The 23,098-nt window shown below is 35.5% G+C and overlaps 1 protein-coding gene across 4 annotated transcripts in view; it reads right to left on the reverse strand.

Annotated features, from left to right (window-relative positions):
- ADK (adenosine kinase) overlaps positions 1–23,098 on the reverse strand; it is a 549,091-nt gene that overhangs the window by 452,401 nt on the left and 73,592 nt on the right. For all 4 annotated transcript variants that reach the window (XM_070364706.1, XM_070364703.1, XM_070364705.1 and 1 more), the window contains exon 3: positions 21,926–21,979. In XM_070364706.1, coding sequence (XP_070220807.1) covers positions 21,926–21,979 — 54 coding nt within the window. The remainder of the gene's footprint in view (positions 1–21,925; positions 21,980–23,098) is intronic.

The raw sequence follows: 23,098 nt of genomic DNA on the forward strand, positions 1-23,098 counted from the left end.
ATACAAAGGGAGTTATTATATTATGATGATTCACAATCTTCAGGTTGTAATATCAACTACATTAATATAATCATGATTAAACTATTCATTTGCAAAGTCTAAAAATACAAGAAAATCTACCATCTATATTTCCTAGCCTAAAGAGCTAAGTTTCATTCACTGACTCTGAAGTTGAAGGGGTTCAGAACAAGTCTCCCCAAAGATGTGTCACTTGAGCATTTGGATTATTTTGAGCTGGAGACAATCAATGCCCAAAAGACTCAAGAAGAGCTTTTTACCTCTCCCTTAAGTACCTAAAAAACATTCAGATAAGGGGCGTGGCTCAGAGACACAGCTACCAGAGATAATAGTTTATCTGAATGGACTATCTGTAGGACATACAATTACCAAACATCTGCTCTTCTTATTGTCCTGTGAAATACCCTCCTCCCCTTTAAAGCCCCAGGCCCCCATCCCATTCCTTACCTCAAGAAGGCCTCAACTGCCAGGCTTGCCCTTGGGTTTCATATTTTATGGGGATCCCATACATAAGTAATTAAGTTTGGGGTTTTTTTTCCTGTAATCTTTCAACAATTGAATTACCAGACCAGCCAAAATAACCTAGAAAGGTATAGGAAAAAATTTTCCCTTCCTACAAAGTAATACAGGTATCTTTCCACAGAAGAAAGTAAAATATAAGAAATAAATGCAAGTTTAACCTCTAATTTCACATAGGCAAACAGAATCATTGTTGGCACAATCCTTTGGCAAATCCTTCTAACAGGACCTATATACCTTTATGTTTCAATCTCAAGGCCAGACACAAATATGGAGTGATAGTAAAACCAGAAAAAGTAAAGTATATTAAAATCCTAGAAATGCTCACTGATCTTTCCTATGTCACTGAAAAGTATATTTCATTAGCTAGCCATTTTATCTACAATGGATAGTCAGTCATTCAACTGCAGTATCTAAATGACTAGTGTGCCACACGGTTGCTTTCTTGTAATATACAAATTAACTTGGATCATTGTTATCCCTTATAAAACTAATGAATTCAAACCTAATCCTCTCTTCTCGATCTGAGAATATTTAAGAATATATAAAATAATCAAAAGGTTTGCCTTACTTGTCAATAACTATGTAACTCAGTTGGGCAGTAATACTATTTACTTCAAAACAAAAAGAAAACTGAAATATAAATTTTGTTTTCATGCTTATGGAGTTATGACAGTTGATAGCATCACATTATGTAAAACTTAAGAATATCTACTTAATATAAAATAAAATTTTAAAAAAAAAAAAAAAAAAATAAATAAAAGGTGCTAAAACACAGAAGGCCAATAAAAGAAACAAAGAGAAAAAAAAAAAAAAAAAAAGAATATCTACTTAATATTTTTACACTAAATAGAAAGTTCTCTGCCATATTAACTGTAGCAATGGTCTATAACTCTATTAAAACACATTACTATAACTTATATATGTAAACTTATTCTATATTCTATAAGCTTACAATACTTGAATACTTCTCTTCACTGAGCACTGAGATCTTCCACTTTTTAAAAATTTCTATATTCATCTTTCCTTTTCCCCCACAAACAAAACAGGCGAAATAGCACCATCTGGTGGATATCACCTTAGTTTTAAAATAAATTTCTACATTTACCTTATTAACTCTATTTTGGGAAAACTGCACAACAATAGGGACTCATTATAAAGTACTATAAATGAATAATAAACAGTGGCTTGATTAGCAAGCAAAAGTATACTTGAAAACTGAAATGAGATAATAGCATTGTTTTAATTACTAAGAAGTTAACCATTATTCTCAGGCCATTAAGGATAACATCTCCTCAGAACCTTTGGGTCTTTGTTTAAAAAGAAGGAAATGTCAATTTGTAATATAAAAATAATTTTATTTTTGATATAATCAATTCAGTTCAGTCGCTCGGTCGTGTCCGACTCTTTGCAGCCCCATGGACTGCAAAACACCAGGCTTCCCTGTCCATCACTACTCCTGCAGCTTGCTCAGACTCATGTCCATCAAGCTGGTGATGCCATCCAATCATCCTCTGTCGTCCCCTTCTTCCTCCTGCCTTCAATCTTTCCCAGCATCAGGGTCTTTTCCGATGAGTCGGTTCTTCGCATCAGGTGGCCAAACTATTGTAGTTTCAGCTTCAACATCAACGAATTTTCAGGACTGATTTCCTTGAGGATAGACTGGTTGGATCTCTTTGCAGTCCAAGGGATTCTCAAGAGTCTTCTCCAACACCACAGTTCAAAAGCATCAATTCTTCGGCACTCAGCTTTCTTTATACTCCAACTCTCACATCCATACATGACTACTGGAAAAACCACAGCTTTGACTAAACAGACCTTTGATATAATACATGTATACTAAATGAAGAGGATGAGATATGAGATACGAGATATGAGGATGAGATATGAGATAATCTTCAGAAAAAATAGGGAATTTGTTGGCAGTACAGTGGTTGGAACTCCAAGCTCTTGCTGCTGAGAGCCCAGGTTCAACTGTTGGTCAAAGAACTAAAGTCCCACAAGTTGCACACCACAGCCAAAAAAAAAAAAGTATAAAAAAGAGAAGATAGTGCTCTGTGTTGTTTGTATTTATACTATGGTTCCCCACCCCACCCCCCACCCTGAACATGCTACAAGGTTTGTGGGATCTTAGTTCCCAGAGAATGAACCCAGGCCATAGGCAGTAAAAGCACAGAGTCCTAACCACTGGACCACCGGAGAATTCCCAGTGTTGATTTTTTTTTTTTAATAAGTTTATCTAAATAATCAACTAAATTAGTAAGGCTGATCTCAAGGCTGATTAACAATAAAACCTTTCTGAATACTAAGTACTGTGCTGGATAATGGTCAAAACATAAACTACATCATAATTTTATGAGGTAATGGTAACAACTATGGAAAGGAAAATAAACTAAAGACAAAAACCAGGACATTAATTATAGGCTTTCAAGGGTGAAATGGAGAATGAGAACAGGATCAAAATATTAAAAAGTCCCGAAAAAGGTAGCATATTTCTTGAGGCACTTTTTTATCTAAAAAGATAAAAATTGCGTGTTACATTTTTTCAGTAATTATTGGTTAACACACACACACAGTTTAACAAGAAAAAGGAACTACTGGTTACACAAAGTTAAGCACTATATACACAGTGGAAAGGAAACACAAACACACTGAAACATAAACCCATTTTCTCATGAGACTTACAATGCAGCTATCATTCTCCCCACTGACTAAGCATCCTGCAGATGCAGCAATTTTTCTCCCTTTTAGTTATGCTGTTGTTTCCTAACGTAAAGGAATTTAACATCTCAATTTATACAGCTTTTATATTAAAGATACCCCGACCAGTATTAACTTGAACTTAAATACAAAAAACTTAAAGCAAAGCTCATCTTTGTTCCTTCCACTAAAATGATAAGAAACTTCCAAGGACATTTTTGGTACAAAATATCCATAATACACTGAAGTCTTTAAAGCAACAGAAATATTGAGCTGAACTATACCACCACACAAAGCCTGAGGAGGAAGACAGGAAAGAAGAAATTCTCTCTCTGTCTCTCTCAGCCCCCAACACACATACTCACATATCCACACACAACTAACTCTACCCTCTTCCTTCCCCTCTCCCTACCTTTCTCTCCATCTTCCCCCTTCCCCACTTCCTGACCTTTACTTGACAACAAATAAGGTGGAAGGATGAAATCAGCATGGGAATAAAATTATGCTCTAGAAATGTTCTGATAATTAATTCTATTTTTAAAAGGATTAAACTACAGACCAATCTTTTTCATATTTTCCTACAACATTCAAAACAAAGAAATCAGAATAATTTTATGCTGTTTAAAAATCCTTCTATAAATAAAAATTAAGAATACTATCATTCTGGATATCATGCTTAAAAAACTAACACTGTTTGCCTAAAATTCCTAAAGCATCATTTTCTTGAAAGACAAAAACAAGCAATTGGACCTTAAGGGAGCTTAAAGCAGAAGAAAGCTCTCGGCAGGTGATAGAACTAACGGGGGAAAGCCAGTTTCAGATCAACTGCTTCTGAGTCATGCGCTGCTGCTGCTGCTCAGTCCCTCGGTCTTGTCCCACTCTTTCCGACCCTGGGTACTGCAGCATATCGGGCTTCCCTATCCTTTCTCATCTCCCAGAGCGGGCTCAAACTCACATCCACGATGTCATCGAACCATCAGTTATGCCAACCAACCTTCTCATCCTCTGTAGTCCCCTTCTCCTCCTGCCTTAAATCTTTCCCAGAATCAGGGTATTTTCTAATGCATTGGCTCTTCTCATTAGCTGGTCAAAGTATTGTAGCTTCAGCATCAGTCCTTTCAATGAATGTTCAGTGTTGATTTCCTTTAGGATTGACTGGTTTGATCTCCTTGCAGTCCAAGGGACTCTCAAGAATCTTCTCCAACACCACAGTTCAAAGGCACTAATTCTTCAGTGCTCAGCTTTCTTTATGGCCCAACTCTCACATCCATACATGACCACTGGAAAAACCATAGCTTTGACTATATGGACCTTTGTCCACAAAGTAATGTCTCTGCTTTTCAATATACTGTCTAGGTTTGTCATTGCTTTTCTTCCAAGGAGCAAGCGTCTTTTAATTTCCTGGCTGTAGTCACCATCGACAGCCATTTTGGAGCCCAAGAAAATAGTCTGTCACGGTTTCCATTGTTTCCCTAGTCTGTTTGCCACAAAGTGATAGGGCCAGATGCCATGATCTTCATTTTCTGATGTCGAGGTTTAAGCCAACTTTTCCACTCTCCTCTTTTCGCCTTCATCAAGAGGCTCTTTAATTCCTCTTTGCTTGCTGAAATTAGTGTGCTGTTATCAGCATATCTGAGGTTATTGATATTTCTCCCGGCAATCTTGATTCCAGCTTGTGCTTCATCCAGCCTAATATTTCGCATGATGTGCTCTGCATATAAGTTAAATAAGCAGGGTGACAATATACAGCCTTGACATACTCCTTTCCCAACTTGGAACCAGTCTGTTATTCTGTGTCCAGTTCTAACTGTCCCTTCTTGGTCTGCAAACAGGTTTCTTAGGAGGCAGGTAACATGGTCTGGTATTTCCATCTCTTTAAGAATTTTCCACAGTTTGTTGTCATCTACACAGTCAAAGGCTTTAGCATAGTCAATGAAGCAGAAGTAGATGTTTTCCCGCAATTCTCTAGCTTTTTCTATGATTGAACAACATTGGCAATTTGATCCCTGGTTCCTCTGCCTTATCTTAATCCAATCTGTATATATGGAAGTTGTCCTTTCACACACTGCTGAGGCCTACCTTGAAGGATTTTGAGCATTTCTTTGCTAGCATGTATTCCCTGGTGGCTCAGATGGTAAAGAGTTTGTCTGCAGTATGGGAGACCTGGGTTCAATCCCTGGATCAGGAAGATGCCCTGGAGAAGGAAATGGCCAATCACTCCAGTTATCCTTGCTGGAAAATCCCATGGACAGAGGAACCTGGCAGGCTACAGCCCATAGGGTCGCAAAGAGTCAGACACAATTGAGCAACTTCACGTTCACTTTTCACTTTGCGGTAGTTTGAACATTCTTTGGCAGTAGGCAGAGAGCAATTCATCCAATAGCCAACAGAGAACTATTAATGTGCCTTAATAACATGGTCAAACTAGATGGGACAAACTAGTCTCTTAGAAAGGTGGACAATCAATAGGACAGGAAAAAAAAAAAATACTGCAACAAACATTAAACAAAGAATGTGAGCTGAAGATAAAGGGTGAGAACAAGGCAGGTGGTCCTAAGGTGCTACTGTAACATTCTAAGAAGAATTATGAAAAAAAAGAATATAGACGGTTAAAAGTTGCTAAGAGAGTAGCTGGCTAAGAGAGTAGATCTTAAAACTTCTCACCACAGGAAAAAAATTTGCACCTGTGTTGGTGATGGATGTTAACTAGATGTGATCATTTTACAATATACACATGTATCTTCAAAATCCGGTGATAAACCATTAAGGAAACGGACGTTAAAAAAGTATATATATACATATATAACTGAATCACTCTGCTGTACAACAGAAATTAACATTGTATATCAACTATATAATTAATTTTAAAAATATACATATATTGAATCATTATGTTGTACAGCTGAAACTAATACAGTGCTATATCAATTATATCTCAAGTTTTTTAAAAGATCATGAAGAGTATTGCTATATCAATAAAATAGTTCAATTATACTCTTTCAAATAATTCTGTTATCAAATTCAGTGAAGCTCAATAAATATAAAAAAATAAAAATCACCCCTGATGTTTTTTGTGCCACCATAATGTACACCTGTGTTTCTATAAACTATATTATACTTTAACAGAATAAATACGCTCAAAATTAACAAAAAGTGTTCAAAGATAATTAACTTACAAAATTGTTTAAAAGCCGATTCATGCATCATCCTAATAACGTCCCTAGCTTTAAAGTTGACATCAAATTTGCCCATTTTTCCAAATTCATTTTGGAAGCTAGACACATTCACTTTGCCCTCATTCTAGTGGGGAAAACTTCCCTGAAGAGACAATTATACAACTCAATATTTAAATTTAAAATAATCTGAAGGAGAAAGGAGAAAAAGTAGAGGTTAAAGAAGTATCCACATTTCAACAAAGGAAAATTGGTGGTAGGATTTGATAATAAAGGATTTTCCCACAAGAACATAAGTTTATGAAAACTATGTATGTATTTCCTGCAAGTCTTTGGATTTTTTTTTTGTTGAATTCAATTTGAAAAGAAATGAATCCTTCTAGCGTGCAGAAATTTTGTTTGTGCCCTTTCTGCAAGACCCCTCCCCCCAAATTTCCCTTAATGACCATTTTCTTATCCAATTTAACACTGAAAAAGCTCTTTTAAAAAAGATAATTTAGAATATGATATATGGAAACCAGTTATACTTGCAGAAAATTTTTTTTTCAAAATCTTCCATCAGGTTTTTTCCTATCTCCTCTGGTCTTATCCCACACAGACCCTACAGACCTAGAAATCAAAAGTATCTCTGGCTTTCACAAATTAAATAAACATTAAAGTAGTAGGAATATTTGGGAAAGATGGTTTCCCTTTGTACTTGCTACTAAAATTTAGTATATACAAAGTGAGACTTTTCATAAAGGTAACATTTTCACACATACACACACACACACACACACACACCAAAAAAAAAACAAAACACTTAGAAGTGATTAGAACATAAAGCACAAGTTTTAAAGGAAAATTTTAAAATGTATTCTGGATAATGTTTCAATCATTTTGCAAAATGAAATAGCCAAGTTGCAATCTGAATGAAGTTCTACAGAGGGAGCTAGCATCACAAGGAAAAAAATTTATAATACACAGAACTTCAAGAAAAGACCTACTCAGTTAGAAATATTAGATTTCTATTCATCAACATAAACTTGGATTATACTCTAAGGGTTTTATACCTTGGCCATCAGCCAACTCCGCAAAAAACCACAATATTATCTACAAAGTATGGTATTTCTCTGGTAAATCACATTAAACTAATGAAATATAGCATCCACCACAACCAGAGTGTGTAGAGTAAATGTTTGTTTTAAATAACATCATTCTTCTAAAGAATTTCTTTAAATACTCTTTTTCTTAAGTCACTGAACTTAGGCAACGAAAAGGCAATTAAAAAAAAAACTGAAATCAAATTGGAGCCTACCCTTTTCTACTATAGAACAAGTAATAGAGTCTCACCAAGCTTTAGTTTCCTGTAAAATGGGAATGACTGTATCTACCTCATAGGGTTGTTGTGAAGATTAAATTAGCACGTAACAGTTAATTGAAATAACTGCTCTCATCCCTTACTCATGTTATTCAATTTTTCAATATTTTCTAAAAAGAAATCATTATAGATACTAGAGAAAATATTAATTATAGTCAGTAGTTTTCAAGAGCTACATTAGCTGCTAACAGACATTAAAACTTCCCCGAAACTTCTAAATTCATATCATTTCCAAATAGTCTGACTCAGTTCTTTAGGGAACTATACACTGTGTCAGCATAATCCTTTCATTATTTTTCAAGTTGATATCTGTCATAGCTTCACTCTCAAAATATTCTTGTCTGCCATAGACCAAGAAGAAAAAACAATTCGACACAGTAGTTTCTACTCTCTAAGACCCAGGTTGACCCTAGTAAGTATTTACCCAATTGATATCACATAGTAAAATGATGTCAAGTAAGTTCAGTCAGTTGAGTTCAGTCGCTCAGTCATGTCAACTCTCTGTGACCCCATGGACTGCAACACACCAGGCCTCCCTGTCCATCACCAATTCCCAGAGTTTACTCAAACTCATGTCCATTGAGTTAGTGATGCCATCCAACCATTTCATCCTCTGCGTCCCCATCTCACACCTTCAATCTTTCCCAGCATCAGGGTCTTTTCAAATGAGTCAATTCTTTGCATCAGATGGCCAAAGTATTGCAGTTTCAAGTTTCAGCGTCAGTCCTTCCAATGAACACCCAGGACTGATCTCCTTTAGGATGGACTGGTTGGATCGCCTTGCAGTCCAAGGGACTCTCAAGAGTCTTCTCCAATACCACAGTTCAAAAGTATCAGTTCTTCGGTGCTCAGCTTTCTTTATAGTCCAACTCTCAAATCCATACATGATTTCTGGAAAAACCACAGCTTTGACTAGATGGATCTTTGTTGGCAAAGTAATGTCTCTGCTTTTGAATATGCTGTCTAGGTTGGTCATAACTTTTCTTCCAAGGAGCAAGTGTCTTTTAATTTTATGGCTGCAGATGGTGACATCTGCAGTGATTTTGGTGCCCAAAGAAATAGAGTCTCTCACTGTTTCCATTGTTTCCCCATCTATTTGCCATGAAGTGATGGGACCAGATGCCATGACCTTAGTTTTCTGAATGTTGAGTTTTAAGCTAGCTTCTTCACTCTCCTCTTCCACTTTCATCAAGAGGCTCTTTAGTTCTTCTTCACTTTCTGCCATAAGAGTGATGTCATCTGCATATCTGAGGTTATTGTTATTTCTCCCGGCAATCTTGATTCCAGCTTGTGCTTCATCCAGCCCAGCATTTTGTATGATGTACTCTGCATATAAATTAAATAAGCAGGGTGACAATACACAGCCTTGACGTACTCCTTTTCCTATTTGGAACAGTTCCTACATGGAGCTGTTGTTCCATGTCCATTTCCAACTGCTGCTTCCTGACCTGCATACAGATTTCTCAGCAGGCAGGTCAGGTGGTACGGTATTCCATCTCTTTCAGAATTTTCCACAATTTATTGTGAGCCACACAGTCAAAGGCTTTGGCATAGTCAATAAAGCAGGAATAGATGTTTTTCTGGAACTCTCTTGCTTTTTCCATGATACAGTGGATGTTGGCAATTTGATCTCTGATTCCCCTGCCTTTTCTAAAACCAGCTTGAACATCAGGAAGTTCACGGTTCACGTATTGCTGAAGCCTGGCTTGGAGAATTTTGAGCATTACTTTCCTAGCATGGGAGATGAGTGCAACTGTGCGGTAGTTTGAGCATTCTTTGGCATTGCCTTTCTTTGGGACTGGAATGAAGACTGACCTTTTCCAGTCCTGTGGCCACTGTTGAGTCTTCCAAATTTGCTGGCACACTGAGTGCAGCACTTTCACAGCATCATCATTTAGGATTTGAAATAGCTCAACTGGAATTTCATCACCTCCACTAGCTTTGTTTGTAGTGAAGCTTCCTAAGGCCTACTTGACTTCACATTCCAAGATGTCTGGCTCTAGGTGAGTGATCACACCATCGTGATTATCTGGGTCATGAAGATCTTTTTTGTATAGTTTTTCTGTGTATTCTTGTCATCTCTTCTTAATATCTTCAGCTTCTGTTAGGTCCATACCATTTGTGTCTTTTATTGTGCCCATTTGCATGAAATGTTCCCTTGGCATCTCTAATTTTCTTAAAGAGATCTTTAGTCTTCCCCATTCTATTGGTTTTCTCTATTTCTTTGCATTGATCGCTGAGGAAGACTTTCTCATCTCTCCTTGCTATTCTCTGAAACTCTGCATTCAAATGGGTATACCTTTCCTTTTCTCCTTTGCCTTTCGTTTCTCTTCTTTTTTCAGCTATTTGTAAGACCTCCTCAGACAACCATTTTGCCTTTTTGTATTTCTTTTTCTTGGCAATGGTCTTCATCACCACCTCCTGTACAATGTCACGAACCTCCGTCCATAGTTCTTCAGGCACTTTATCAGATCTAATCCCTTGAATCTATTTGTCACTTCCACTGTATAACTGTAAGGGATATGACTTAGGTCAAACCTGAATGATGGTATTCCCTACTTTCTTCAATTTAAGTCTGAATTTGGCAATAAGGAGTTCATGGTCTGAGCTACAGTCAGCTGCTGGTCTTGTTTTTTGCTGACTGCATAGGCCTTTTCCATCTTTGGCTGCAAAGAATATAATCAATCTGATTTCATTATTGACCATCTGGTGATGTCCATGTGTAGAGTCTTCTCTTGTGTTGTTGGAAGAAGGTGTATGCTATGACCAGTGCGTTCTCTTGGCAAAACTCTATGAGCCTTTGCCCTGCTTCTTTCTGTACTCCAAGACCAAATTTGCCTATTACTCCAGATGTTACTTGACTTTCCACTTTTGATTTCCAGTCCCCTATAATGAAAAGGACACCTTTTGGGGGGTGTCAGTTCTAGAAGGTCTTGTAGGTCTTCATAGAACCATTCAACTTCAGCTTCTTCATCATTATTGGTAGGGACACAGACTTAGATAATTGTGATATTGAATGGTTTGCCTTGGAAACGAACAGAGACCATTCTGTCGTTTTTGAGACTGCATCCAATTATTGCATTTCGGACTCTTTTGTTGACTATGATGGCTACTCCTTTTCTTCTAAGGGATTCTTGCTCACAGTAGTAAATACAATGGTCATCTGAGTTAAATGCATCCATTCCAGTTCATTTTAGTTCTCTTATTCCTAAAATGTCAATGTTCACTCTTGCCATCTCCTGTTTCACCACTTTCAATTTGCCTTGATTTGTGGACCTAACATTCCAGGTTCCTATGCAATATTGCTCTTTACAGCATCGTATTTTACCTCAAGTAAATTATTTGCAACAAAACATCAATGAACTTAACTTGAACTAAAAAGCTCTGGACAAAGTTTTAGGTATCTTATCCTTCCCCACTAAAAAAACAAAGAGGTATAAAGGAAAAAAAGACTATTACCATTTTTTTCTGAACTATTTTATACTAAAACTCAGAAACTATATTCAGAGGAATTACAAAACAGACTAAAAGAGAAGTAGTTAAAGAAACTATTTGCTTAATGGATAATAATGAAATAGCAAAGCACTAATCTTAGTCCAGTCCATTCTCTTGGCAAAACTCTATTAGTATTTGCCCTGCTTCATTCTGTATACCAAGGCCAAATTTGCCTGTTACCCAAGGTGTTCCTTGACTTTCTACTTTTGCATTCCAGTCCCCTGCTGCAATTCATAGGGTCGCAAAGAGCCTGACATGACTGACCGACTGAACTGAATTGAATCTTAGCCCGCAATGACATGTGAAAGACAGCTAAGCTTCCCTAAGAGCAGAAGCTAGTTCAAGAGTATTTTTATGAACATTATCATACTCAAAAAAACCTACTTCACAACTAACGTTTATGGTCCCTTATAGTTCAAAAAGTTTTTCACATACATGTGGCAGCTGTGCTCAATCATGTCCAACTCTTTGTGACCCCATGGACTGTAGCCCACCAGGCTCCAGTATATATTTCACATATATAATTTCATCTAATCCTCATTAAACCTAACAAGATAAAGCAAAAGTATCTTTATTTTACAAATGAAGATGTTATATTCAGGAGATGAGGTGATTAACCCAAGAATGGTAGCGTACCAACTAAACTACATTTCCCAGAATTCTTTTCCCTGTGTGGTTTTAAGTTGGGATTAACTACAAGAGATATTTATGTACAATTTGGGAGGTACAAGTGAAACATCAGCCGTTTCACTCCAAAGGCAGCTACTGGTTTAGAGGTAGTGAAGACAGAAAGGTATGGGTAGAATTCCAACTTATTTTTATTTATCCCCACTCCACCTCCAGCTCACCTTCCCAACCAAGCCCAAACTCATCACCAAATCCTCTACTGAAAATACACTGAAGTAGTAGCTTCAGAGAGCCAACAATGCACCAACTCTTCACAGTTCACTCCAACAGCTGGGCGTGCCTAGTTGCTTCTTGAAAGCTCCAATTCCTTAACCTACACACCACGACTGGTCTGTGATTTTTCTCTAATCCTTTTTGGCCCTTTATTTCCCTAGTTTTCCTCACAATGAACAAGGTTTACTCCCTATAATAGGTTTCTTATTACTCATAGCAGAACTGAGTCTTAACTGATACACCAAGGTTACAATCTGTAGCAAAACATATGTTAACCCTGTTTCTTCTAACACTAAGTCTAGAGCACCATATATTTCATCAAAACAAAAGGCGGCAATTTAGGATAAATCCTTTGAGGCTTTAAGGTTTCACCACTAATAACATACATTTTTCATTCATCTAGCATATACGCATGAATATATGACCAAGTCTAATACTAAAATTATCTCATAAAGGAAGAACTCATAAAGGAGCTCTCCTTTATGATAGGGCTAATAATTTTCTTTTAAACAATAAAACATTTACACAAACATTTCAAAAGTTTCATAATCCAAGTATAACAACAGATAAGAAGAAACTATGAAATTCTAGAATTCTAAACTGATAACACAGTCAAAAATTCACCAGAAGGGTGAACTCAGGTCACAGATTAGTTTAGAATCATTTTTTCAGTTCAGTTCAGTCGCTCAGTTGTGTCCAACTCTTTGCGACCCCATGAACCATAGCACCTCAGGCCTCCCTGTCCATCACCAACTGCCGGAGTCCACCCAAACCCATGTCCATTGAGTCGGTGATGCCATCCAACCATCTCATCCTCTGTCATCCCCTTCTCCTCCTCCCTTCACTCTTTCCCAGCACCAGGGTCTTTTCAAATGAGTCAGCTCTTCGCATCAGGTGGCCAAAGTACTGGAGTTTCAGCTTCAGCATCAGTCCTTCCATTGAACACCCAGGACTGATCTCCTTTAGGATGGACTGGTTAGATCTCCTTGCAGTCCAAGGGACTCTCAAGAGTCTTCTCCAACACCACAGTTCAAAAGCATCAATTCTTCGGCACTCAGCTTTCTTTATAGTCCAACTCTCACATCCATACATGACCACTGGAAAAACCATAGCCTTGACTAGACAGACCTTTGTTGACAAAGTAATGTTTCTGCTTTTTAATATGCTGTCTAGGTTAGTCATAACTTTCCTTCCAAGGAGTAAGCTGTAACTGGAGAAGGAAATGGCAAACCACTTCAGTATTCTTGCTTTGAGAACCCCATGAACAGTATGAACCATTTGTAGTTGCCTGAAATAATTTCAATCAATGCTAGTTTGGGATTCTTACAAAAGTCACCTGATTAGTTTAAAAAAAAAAAAAAGGGAACAAAGAATCTGAAATTACATTTAGTAATTCCTAGAGGCACAGCTTCAGAAGCACACATGATAATGTTATTATATGGCACCTTTTAAAGATCAACTTAAAAAGCAATATAGTGAACAGTTACTGTACAAAGATCATGACTATACATTAAAAAATCAATTAAAAAATATTTCCCAAACAACAACACAAAATGTTTCCCATGTAAGAGGCATTGGTAGCTTAGAATAAAATGTCCTATGAAAGTATTATACATGAAATTAAACAACTTGGATCAAAGAAGACTGCTGTGTTCTAGAGAAAACAGTTCCAGTGGTGATTAGATTATGAAAATTCTGGATATTCAAACAAATAACAAGTAAAAAAGGAAAAATAATTTTAATATCATTTCACTTTATATGTGATTATAATATGTATATAACGAAACTAAATTACAAGTACAAATTTGACATTTTGTAAACTTCTCTAAAAGTTTTTAGAATTGAGTTGGCCAAAAAGCTTTGTATTATACCCTCTCCTTGGAAGAATAAGTGCCTTGTATTTGGAATTCAGATACACGTAGCATTTATTTGATTAACTGTCCTCAACTCACTCAGTGAGTCTGAGGTAGTTCATAAAGCCATAATACTGTAAAATTAATTAGCCATTGAGCCTTGATACAGTTGAGTTCATTATAATCAGTGAATCTGCCAATGAGTATCAACCCCATTTATTAAAAAAAAAAATCATATTCTCAAGGAGCTGCTTGGTGTGATAAAAAAGCAATTAATTGGGAATCAGGAGATTTGGATTCTGGTCCAGTGCTGTAATTAAAGGGCAGGGTAACCCAATTCTAGGGCTCATTTCTAGAATCTTGCATTCTATAATGTAAAAGATATAAAACATTAACCATGTAACCTCATTGCTGGTCCTAGATGTTCTTTATTTCAGTTTTGACTTTTCACTTCCCAGGCTTTCTTTTATCTCTTTGGTATTTGCAATGAACAAAATCTATCAACTTTATAGGCAAACATTCTTATATTACTCTTACAAAACAATCCTGATATTTTCAAAGAATTACTAAGTCACACCATTAATAATAATGAATTTAGGAACATATCAGACAGATGCTATTGATTGTCTCCAAGGGCTCTGAACATGTTTTCAAACGTGCCACTTAAATACTTAAAAATCTTCCCTACTGGTTAATAAACTGGGCATTGTTAACAACTCTAAGAAATTCTGATGTTTTGACACTGAATCAAAGATTAAGGTCTAACAGTGTCTTTCCCCAGTGCCTCAGACAGTAAAGAGTCTGCCTGCAATGCAGGAGACCCAGGTTCCATCCCTAGGTGGGGAAGATTCCCCTGGAGAAGGAAATGGCAACCCATTCCAGTATTCTTGCCTGGAAAATCCAGGGATGGAGGATATAGTCCATGGGAGGCTATAGTCCATGGGGTCACGAAGAGTCGGACACGACTGAGCGATTTCACTTTCTTTCCAATACTTCTACTTCATACCTCTTACGTAATTCATTCATTTTCTCCCATTTCATCATAACCCTAAACTGATAAAAACTTAAATATATTATACTTATTGCAAGACAAAAATTTTTTAATTCAAGGACTAATTCTAACAAATTAATACAATTTTCAACACAAAAAAACAGTCAATAAGGAGAATTCATTCAGTAACAATAAGTAAAATATGCTCCATATCTAGAAGAGCATGAACTGTTCTAGAGGTAAAGGTAAAAATTCACCCTTTATCTTGGCAACTATATTTAAAAGCCAAGTAAATAAATGTGAATCTCTCTAAAAAGAGGCTTTCCCCATGCTTTATGGAGTACAGGAAACTGAAAAACAATTCTCAGATATCAAGTTACTTCTGTATGTGCTAAATAGCATGAATTCTTTTGAATTTATTTATATTTGCCTTTGAAATTTATCTCTTACTCAAGCCAATTTTTATCTTTCCTTATCTGAATCTTTATGATCTGATCTCAATATTCTGTTCAATGTAATATAGATTTATATATTCATAAATAAAAACAAGAGTTCTATTTCCTATAACTGTAGATGTCCAACAGTAAGAGAATGCACTATTACAAAGTCTCCAATTACAAAACTTTTAAAATGTGAACTATTAACTGGGGAGTAAGTCTACATTGATCAATGTTTCACTTTAAACACTGCCTAGCATAGCAATTGGTAAGTAGGTGAAAAAAGACTTATTCAATGAAATAGTGATATTTTTCTCATTTATTTTAAGTATCTCCACCTAGAAAACTAAAACTCTAGAAGACTGAGGAAAATCTGTAGAAGACTAATGAAACCAATTCATTATTGGATCACATACAGTGCAAAGTATAAATTCTATAGTTGTGGATTAATCAGATCCCAAATTTAATTTCTTGGCCTTCCCCACTTAAAAATCACCTCTTAGCATCTTCAGTACACAGAAAAACAGCAACTTGAGAAAAGCCATTATGCTTAAAACAAACAAGTGTCACTTTCGTTGCTGACCAATCTTCCCTGTTTTCGTGCATGTCAGTCTTCCCCAAAGAAGGAAATAACAAGTACACGTGACTAAATGTATATGGAGTCTGAATTATGACATCTTGGGTACTAAGAATATTTTAAGTAAAAGCATACTTAATATTTACCACAAAGTAATATCAAAATAATGTTATTATACTCTCCTATTGGCATATAAGGAATTAATGTAGACTTTCAATAGGTCAGTTAATTTAATGTTGCATTTTTACAACTTAAATCAAGATTTTCAGCAGATTATAATCAAAAAGCAAATAATACTGTTTTATAGGAATAAAGCATGGAATTATTAATTTGGATAATTTTATTTGTTTTATAGCTACACCTCTTATGATATTTTTAAAAGCTTGGTCTTAAACATAAAGAGATCTCAGCTATTTTAAGTATAAAATACAAATGAAATTATTTATAAGCAGCTTTCATGAAGGGCTGCTGCTGAGTTTTTTTAAATTAATATTCTGTTCTGACAGTGGCATACCCAACTGAAAGTTTTCTTAGGTGTACAGGTCAAAAACTACAGAGAACCAGCAGTCAAAAGAATTAAGATAATCAACCAATGTCAAATCAATCAAGCATGCACTAACAAATGTAAGATTGTTGTTGCATAAGCACTAGTTATTAAGAAAGAAGACTTCATGTTGCACTAAAAAAAAAAATTAAGTTGTGTCATTTCAGCCTTTAGACCCTCATTTTTATGTTTCCTAACTTAGATCACCAATTATGATCATAAAGTTGAAAAAGTTCATCCTGAAACAGATAATATATTTAATAACCAATTTAAATTTACGGAATTTATCACTTTCATTCTTTTTTCTGGTTACAGAATTAACACAACCCGTTAGAGAAGATTTAAAACACACATAAAAGGACAAGGAAAAAACCCAAAAGTCACCCACAACCGTACCACCCTCAGTCCTACTATTCTACCACAGTTCTCTTCTATGATATCTGTAAGCAAGCTTTTTCAATTACTTAATCATTGTGATATTAAATATTTTCCTAAAAACATGTTAACAACTGCATAATATTCTATACAGTTAACTATTTAACTGCACTGGAAAAAGAGAATAAGTCATTTAAGATTAATCCAAGAGTATGGCACTTGCCTTTTAAAACAGTTGAAAAATTTGTGTTTTCTGTAAAATGTGTATATATTATTTAAATCCTAGTAAGATTCTAGACTCCTTTCCGACATCTTTTTTAAATTTAAATAAAGAAAGTAAAGCAAAGAGTAACCTAGAAAACATGCAATTTTTTAATGCTAAATAGTGACAAAAGAAAAGGTCTAATCAAAAAATCTGCTTCAATCAATAAAGCAACTGTATTTTCCTGTCATATCATACAATTTTTTGTAGAGTATTTGCATTAAATTAATCTTTCATCACACTACACACCTTGAAGAGTTTCTCTACTAATTATGACAAATTTGAGCTAAATACCTACCTCTCTTTTCCAGTCTCTGGAATGGCCTAATAATACTCATTTTAACCACGGCTGGCAAAGATTAGGAATATACCTAATTTTCCTACACAGCTAATTATGGAGAAATGGTAGAAAAATAGTAACTCCAATATACTTTTAGTGATAAATGTTAACTTACAAAAATAATTATTATGTAATATATTCAAAGAGAAATAATCTACAAGAAGAATGCAAATACAGAAGATTTTCCATTGCGAGAAGAAAAAATCATCTATCCAAATTTAACACATTCAAGGGGAAAATATAATGTGAAACCCTCAATCTTTTGTTTCTAAATTCAGTCATAAAGAGTGGTATTAAAATTCATGTAGCCTAAAGTCACTGAGAACTACAACGCACTGCTGAGAATTAAAGAAGAATTAAACACTGTTAAGATGTCACTTTTCTCTGAAATAGATTCAACACCCCCATGATAATCCCAAAAGGTCTCTGTGAGGAAACTGATAAGCTGATTCTAAAATAAAAGCCAATGTAAAGGATCTAGTATATTCAAAGTAATCTCATAAACAAAGCTGAAGGACTTACAGCAACTGACTTCAATATTCACTATACTGTGTTACTGGCATAGAGTGACAAGTAAATCAACAGAACAGAATAAATCCATATTTCTAAGGTTATTTGATTTTCAGCAAGGGCATCAAAGCAATTCAGTAGACAAGTAAAGTCTATTCAGCAAATGGTGCTGAAGTAACTAGATATCCATCCAGGTAAAGAAAAATGAACCTCAACATCTACCTCACATCATAGACAAATATTAACACATAACAGATCACAGACCTAAACAAAAGAAGCTCAAATCACAGTTTTTAAAGAAAAATATAAGAGTATCATCATAAATTGAGGGCAGGCAAAAGTTTTTTAGAGGAACATAGAAAGCAATAATCATAAAGGCAAAAACTGATAAATTAGACTTTATAAAAATTTAAAACTTCCTTACCAAAAGAAACTATTAAGGGGAAAAGGTATGCCTGGGACTGCTGACATAGACTGGTACCCAGACTATATACAGAATTTCAACAACTCATCAATAAAAAGACAAAACAATCCAATGTTTTTCATCAGCAAAAGATTTTACAGATTCTTCACCAAAGAAAATACATATGGCCAATTAGCAAATGAAAAAATGCTCAATATCAATTGTCACCATGGAAATGAAAATTAAACCACAATGAAATGCAACTACATATCCACCAAAATACCTAAAATTAGCAAGACCATCAAACACCAAATGTTGATGAGGATGAAGAGCAACTAGAACTCTCACATATCGCTGTCAGGAATGTAAAACAGTCCTGCTTCAGAAGAAAATCTAGTCGTTCCTTATAGAACCAAATATAATGTTACCCTATATCCTAGTGACTCAGCAGCAAATCTACTCGAGTAATTTTCCATGAGAAATAAAAACATGTTCACCAAAAGACTTGTACAAAAATATTAACAGCAACTTTATTCATAGCAGCCAAAATAAAAGTAAACAGCCTAGATGTCCACCAATAAGAAAGCAGATAAACCATGGAATGTTAATATGCAATAAAAACAAATTAATTCATACAACATGAAAGAAGCTAAAAACATACTGAGTGAAAGAAGCACTATATAAAACAGAACAGACATATGACTCCATTAGTAAGAAATTTCAGAACAGGAAAACCTTAATCTATAGTTGAAAAAGAATCATAATATTCCTTTCGGAGGGTAGGAGCAGAGAGTGACTACAAAGAGGAAGAGGGGAAGAATTTTCGGGGGTGGTGATAATGTTCTTCATAGAGAACTGGGTCACGAACATTCATGTATCTGTCAAAACTCAGCAAATGTACAGTGAAGATTTGTGTGTTTCAATATATGAATATTTTTACATGTAAATACAAAAAACTTTAAAAGACTGAACTCTAGGTGACGGTATGCATGTTGAAATACTTATGGGGAAACATACTGATGTCTGCAATTTACTTTTGAGATATATTAAAAAAGCAGATGAATTCATGGATGGACAAAAGAATGGACAGGTAAAAAAGTAAGTAGAGTAAAATGTCAATGATAAAATCTAGGTGGTGAGTATATGGTTAATTATATACTGTACATTTTTCATAATAAAGTCAAAGAAAAACATCAGTTTATCCTTGAGGGTCAACTATATCATAGATGGCTAGAGAAATTGTAAATGAATGACATTAATGTGGGTTACATATTAAATAATATCAAAATATTTACACTATTGCAGTTTTCTGGTATTTTTAATATTGGTCATAGTACTGGAGTAGGTAGCCTTGTCCCTTCTCCAGGGGATCTTCCCAACCAGAAATCGAATCAGGGTCTCCTGCACTGCAGGCGGATTCTTTACTAGTTGAGCTACCAGGAAAGCCCCAAAGAACTTCTAGGTTGACCACCTAATTCCCAAACCAAAAAAGCTCTGCTATAAGACCTATAAATAACAAGCAATCAACCAATGGTACAGTTACAATCATGTACCCTCATTCACAATTTCTAGTTATAAAGAAAAAAATTATATAAAACTCCTTGACAATAAATTTGAGAACCCACTTGGAGATCATAATTAAATGAATTATAACTAAATGAATCATAATTAAATGAATTTTATAACAAATATAAAAACACTGGTAAAAGGCTAATATTAACAATGGGATATACCAACATTAAGAACTCTTAGAGAAATCCTTTCCCTACACATTGAGCCTACCATTTTATGATTAATATGATGGAAGGCTAACATAATAATGAGATATATCAATTGTAAGAACTCTTAAAGAAATCCTTTCCCTGCACACCGAGCCTACCGTTTGATGATTAACACTTTTCTACAATCTCTTCAATAAGAGAAAAGGAAGAAAATAATTTGGAAAAGATCCAGGACACAGTTTTTTTAAGCAGTTAAAAGTACTCAGAAAAATCATTACTTAATCTTGGGAAGAAAGTAAGAGTCTTGGAAAGTACTTAATCTACAGAAAGTTATTCTCCATACACATGGGTACAAATGAAGATTTCATTTAAACTAAACAGCAAGGGACTTGAATTAGATGTCAAACATCAAGGAAACAACCAAGAAGTCTGTAAAATTCACCAATGTATTTATAAACAGGATAGAACCTTAACTATCACTGAGAGTAAATGTGGTCTGCACAACACTGTAAGTCAACTATACTTCAATTCTAAAAACATATAATAATAATACTAATAATGTTAAGTCCAACCTAAAGGTACAGTAAGCCTCAAACTCTTAGCTCTACATTATTACTTGATATTAAATACTTGCATGATAATTAATGTTATCAGAACTTTCTTATTGCATGATGGAGAAAAAAAGGTAGACTACTAGAAAAGAGAACCATATAATTTTTTTTTTAGCTTCCATCCTGGAACAATCCTATGATATTGAAAAATAAGAGATGAATTTTTAAAACTACCAAGTCTGTAATTTTTAGCTAAAAACCTCACAGTTCCTGTAACACAGTAATTTTTTTTAGATACTACCATAGGGCAGAAAAACAGCAACAGAGATATTCCAAAATCATGTATACAGTTACTTTACCTGAAAGAGAGAATCCTATGAATACCAAAAATTTTTAAAGAAACAAAGTTATATTCACATCTACAATTTTAAAGTGTTTTTTTAACCTTGTGCTAAACAAGCTTAAGCATTTACTTTTTCGTAAGGTGACAAAATCATGTCTCCACCTTAAGCACAGGGTGGAAGTCAACTGAGCAAGAGTCAAAATTAACAATGACAATTTAATACTTTATCTGGGGAAAGAAACAAAACAACTTATTTCCCAATATGCCCTTAGTCCAGATGATGGGATCAGTTCAGTTCAGTCGCTCAATCGTATCCAACTCTTTGCAGCTGCATGAATCTCAGCACACCAGGCCTCCCTGTCCATCACCAACTCCCGGAGTTCACCCAAACTCATGTGCATCGAGTCAGTGATGCCATCCAGCCATCTCATCCTCTGTCGTCCCCTTCTCCTCCTGCCCCCAATCCCTCCCAGCATCAGGGTCTTTTCCAATGAGTCAACTATTCTCATGAGGTGGCCAAAGTATTGGAGTTTCAGCCTCAGCATCAGTCCTTCCAATGAACACCCAGGACTGGTCTCCTTTAGGATGGACTGGTTGGATCTCCTTGCAGTCCAAGGGACTTGCAAGATGATGGGATACAATAGTATTAAAACATATTATAATGTGCATGTGGTAACAACTTTGTTAACCTTATGTAGTATAAATTATCCTAATCCTACTAGGATTAAGAACATACTACTAGTTACATCTTTAGATTTTAAAACCTCATGGAATTTTAAAAATCAGATTGTTTACACATCTAATCCACAGACAGAGTCTAAATTATGGATAGCCTAGGGTTTAATGCACTTACAGTTCCTTATGTTTCTCTTCAGCCAAAATCTGGTCATTAGGTTTAAGAGAATATCTGTAACACAGAAACAAAAATATACTGGTAAAATAAACATATGAGTACGTTTGCCTCATGGACATCTGACTGTAGTCTCTACATACAGCCAGTTGAACCCAAGCAAATAAACACTACTACACTGATAACAGGTCTCTATCTTAATTGAGAAAACATGTGTGAGTTCTTTGATGCTCTATTAGTCACTTCCACCAACACCACCTCAGTAAGGAAAGGGAGATGTACTTGACCATGCTTTTAAAAAATGAGGTATCTTCAATATTCTTCTGTAGTGACTCATCCATAATGTTACATTTATCCAGCAGTACAAAATTCAAGAAACTACTCCAAGGTTAAGATTTAATAGTTCACAAAACAATACAAAGTTATTCTTTCATTAAATATATAGTAGGGCTAAGAGTCGGACACGACTCAGCGACTTCACTTTCCCTTTTTACTTTCATGCATTGGAGAAGGAAATGGCAACCCACTCCAGTGTTCTTGCCTGGAGAATCCCAGGGATGGGGGAGCCCTGGTGGGCCGTCGTCTATGGGGTAGCACAGAGTTGGACATGACTGAAGCGACTTAGCAGCAGCAGCAGCAGCAGGGACTTCCCTGGTGATCCAGTGGTTAAGACTCCACGCTTTCAAAGCAGGGGGAGTGTGGGTTCTTACTCTGGTCTGGGAACTAAAATCCCATATGCCATATTGTACGGCCAAGAGAGGGAAAAAGGCAATATACAGTAAACATTTATTATATACCAGACTATGTACTAAGTAATGTAACACAGGAGGAAAAATAAGCTTTGGAATTCTTAACTAAACCATTAACTAGCTTAGTGACCATAGGCAATTGTTTCAACTATAAGTTTCCCTGACTATAAAATAGAGGCTACCATAAATATAAGAACAGGGATATTCCAATATCATATAGTTCATACTACTAAAGGTCACAGAAATAGGCAAACAACAAAGGACAGGTCTGCAATTTCCACTTGTACTCATCCTTTTCCTAAAACTAACTGTCTGACAGCAGAGAGGTCATCTAAATCTCCTTTCTTGCCTCCCCTTCCACAAGTGCCTTTATTCACTTTATAAAAAGAATGGCACACATCTTTTCCATCCTGAATGTAACCATACT

Source organism: Bos mutus, chromosome 28, assembly GCF_027580195.1.
Source record: "Bos mutus isolate GX-2022 chromosome 28, NWIPB_WYAK_1.1, whole genome shotgun sequence".
Lineage (NCBI taxonomy): Eukaryota > Metazoa > Chordata > Mammalia > Artiodactyla > Bovidae > Bos > Bos mutus.